The sequence below is a fragment of the Kryptolebias marmoratus genome, linkage group LG2, assembly GCF_001649575.2.
Source record: "Kryptolebias marmoratus isolate JLee-2015 linkage group LG2, ASM164957v2, whole genome shotgun sequence".
NCBI lineage: Eukaryota > Metazoa > Chordata > Actinopteri > Cyprinodontiformes > Rivulidae > Kryptolebias > Kryptolebias marmoratus.
In genome coordinates this window covers 22450418-22453532 of record NC_051431.1, presented here as the reverse complement: position 1 = coordinate 22453532, position 3115 = coordinate 22450418, and the positions used below count along the sequence as shown (strand labels likewise).

Below are 3115 nucleotides of genomic sequence, written 5' to 3'. Positions count from 1 at the left end.
GGGGGGTGGGGGGGTAAAATTGTTTTATCAGACGAAAACAGACCATGTAAATGTCATCTTGTAGCTTTCACACATGGTAAGTAGGGCTGACTGCAGAGGTGTGGAAACCAAAAAAAAGAAGGCGAGCAGCAGGGGGAAACACCTGGCAAATCAAAATTTAATTCAGTTTCACACAGTTGTTCTGTCTCAACCTGACATTACAGTTTGTGATTCAGAGGAAATATTCATTTTTTTCTCCTGACACCAGACTGAGGCTTCCTCTGAGCAAATCTCAGGATTCTGTTTTAAACTTTTTAACTTTACATTAAACAGAAAATATTTCAACTTTGTTGTTGTTGTTAACTGCCTTTTTAAATAGCCTCATTTAGGTATTTTTAGATAAGTGAGACAGTCCCACTTAACTTGAATGTATTTTCAACAAGTACAGAGTCGGATTACAGCAGGAAATACAGTAGTGGCACTGGACTAAGAAGTAAAGTAAGGTCAGCATCCATCCAGGCACACAGTGTAATTCCCAGTGGAGAACTGTAGGAACACACAGAGTGTGTTTTTTCCCCCTCCTCTCCTCTGGGGTCTCCTGCGCCGCTGCTCACCATAGCCTACTTCTCGTTAATCGGACGGATTACCAGCGAGCGCAGCTCTCCACCGTCTGCTCCGTTTCTATTTCCAAACACGGACACTCTCCCTACTGTACCAACCTTTTTTCTGTTTTATTTTATTTTATTTATTCCTGTTTGTTATAAATGTTCGTATCAGTGGCGTCGACGTGCCTTTAAAACAAAAAAAAAAAAAAAAGATCATTTGAGACATCCTGTTGTGTAAGAGCAGCACAAGCGACACGAGACAAGACAGAGCGCATTAGGAGATAAGACGGGCGCAAATCAAAAACGCTTTGGAGAGAGAGGGAGAGAGAGACGGCATGATGGCGACTAGTAAGACAGGGGGAAGGAGAGGAGAAAAAAATGAGTGATTTGGGTTTTAGTAGAAGTGCCAGGGATTTGTCAGCCTGGTCCAAACATACTGTAATAAGGAGGGCTGGGATCAAACGGCCGCGGCACGCGCTCTCGGAGAGGCGCTTTGGCACAGTTTTAATTCTGTCTCGTTGTTGCCCTCTCCCCCTGTTAAACAAATGTGGACCCCCCCTGTCCCGTCGTTATAATGATTGTTAACAATATCGACAACAGCTGCCGTGGGGAAGAGGTCGCACAAGTTTCCAAAAGTCGCACAACTTACCCTCCATGCAGAAAATAACCATCCAGGCTATCCAGAGGTCCGAGTTCTGAAACTTCACCATGATTCTTAGATGCCCCCCGCGGCTGGACCTCGCGTCCCTGTCTCTGCGGAGAGCTCAGCTCGGCTCGGGGACTCCTTCAAGAAAAGTAAGTAAGCGCTCCTCGTGGGGGAAACGGGAGGAAGCAGGGGGGGGGTTTACGCGGCGCGCCGCGTGCCGACTTTCCTCCAAAGCGATGTGAAGCGTCTAAACTGGAGGGGAAAGTTCATTTAAGACTTTGTTTGTTTGTTTGTTTTTAATTAATGTGTTTAATTGTAATCACTCCTCCTCTCCTCCTTGGTTGTGGTCGGCGACTCCAGGAGTAATTTGCTTTCCCAGACCTCTCCAGTCCGCTTTTACGCACGCCTCGCGCTGAACTCGGCGTCCCCCCCACCCGCCTGTCTGCGCTCCTCCTGTCCGCCCGGAGGGAGAGACCTAGGGGCCGCTGTGAGGCTGCTGCTCCCGCTGCTCCCGCTGCTCCTGCTGCTCCTGCTGCTCCTCCCGTCCGCTCCGTGAGACTCTCCGGCGCGTCTTGTTGCGCTCCATGGTTTCTGGTCTGCTCCGCTCCTGCTGAGCGGACCTCGGAGCCGAGTCAGGCGGCGGAGCGAGGCGCCGCCACTTCCGCTTTGGGCTCTACAAAATAAAACCGCCAGCTGCCGCGGTGGTGGACCTGGAGGTTGAGGCTTTCCGACGGTTCAGTCAGGGGCCGCCGCCAAAACTGGCGCAGGGGCCACAAGTTTTCTGAGCACGCCCCACAGAGGGCAGATTTTAATGCAGAAAATAGTGTTAGTGTTAATTTTAGTGTTAGGGTTTATATGCAGCATTTGCACATATTAGGCAAGTGAGGTTTTGTATTTGATACACACAAGCTGAGTAAGAAACCGTTTGTTTTATAGACTTCTTTAAAAGCCATTATTATTATTATAGGTTTAGTTAGTTTTATAAAACTGACCAAACTTACTATTCATGATGTCATTGCTTAATAAAGTTGTAAAAATAGTAACCCAGACCTCCAGTTGTTCTTTTTAACTCAACCTTCGTGGTAGCTCTATTTCAACAAATTAGTTATTCAACTAAATAAATGCAGAATTTGAAACAAATACATAAAAGGTAGTTGACAAGTCATGAGTTTGACATCACTGATTCACAAATTCAAGCACATTAAGTAAGGATCTGTTACTGAAATACCATTTGATCCTCACTCCATTCCCACTGAAGAATAAATCATCTGTGGGACATACAGGCCTGCAGCCTTCAGATGAGAAGGTTCTGCATCGTTATAATTTAGATGTCGGGCTGCTAAAAACTCACTGTAAATTTGCCAATTAAAACATTACAAAATTGTCTAAATTGGCCTGTTTTTATGTCTTGTTTTTGGTTTCTTAGCCTTAAAGGCCAGCTGATACTGGCCTCCTCTGCGGCCTGTCTGTTTATTTGCTGCTTTAGACGAAACAAGCTAACAAGCAAATAGGCTACATATGTAGCATAAATATGAGCGACCAACACAGCCAATTTAAAGACGGCAGCGGAAGGGGAAAAGCCAAAGAAAGAAAAAAGAAAGAAAAAAAGCGGCTTTTATTTTCTAACAGCCTCGGTCCGCCGGCAGACAGAGCGGACTGAGTCTGCGCGGCTTGACGGCGCTCAGCTGCGGATGATGAGACGAGCTCGAGCCCGGGTGTTGCTAGGAGACCGCTGACGCTGGACGGCGGAGAGACGTACATGCCCTCCTGCGGCGCGTGCACAGAACGACCCGGAGGACAGAATAGAATAGAATAGACCTTTATTGTCATCATGAATGGACATTTTTAGTCAATAGTTCACATATTGGATGTGGCCTTCAAGAGT

General features: G+C 46.7%; 1 protein-coding gene across 5 annotated transcripts in view; it reads right to left on the bottom strand.

Annotated features, from left to right (window-relative positions):
- The window catches only part of igsf11 (immunoglobulin superfamily member 11), a 148484-nt gene extending 147119 nt beyond the window's left edge, over nucleotides 1–1365 (bottom strand). For 3 of the 5 annotated variants that reach the window (XM_017434362.3, XM_017434364.3, XM_017434363.3), the window contains exon 1: nucleotides 1234–1365. In XM_017434362.3, coding sequence (XP_017289851.1) covers nucleotides 1234–1294 — 61 coding nt within the window. In that variant the 5' untranslated portion in view covers nucleotides 1295–1365. The remainder of the gene's footprint in view (nucleotides 1–1233) is intronic. The other 2 variants (XM_037980985.1, XM_025010128.2) reach the window with 1 other exon arrangement.
- Nucleotides 1366–3115: the final 1750 nt, after the last annotated feature.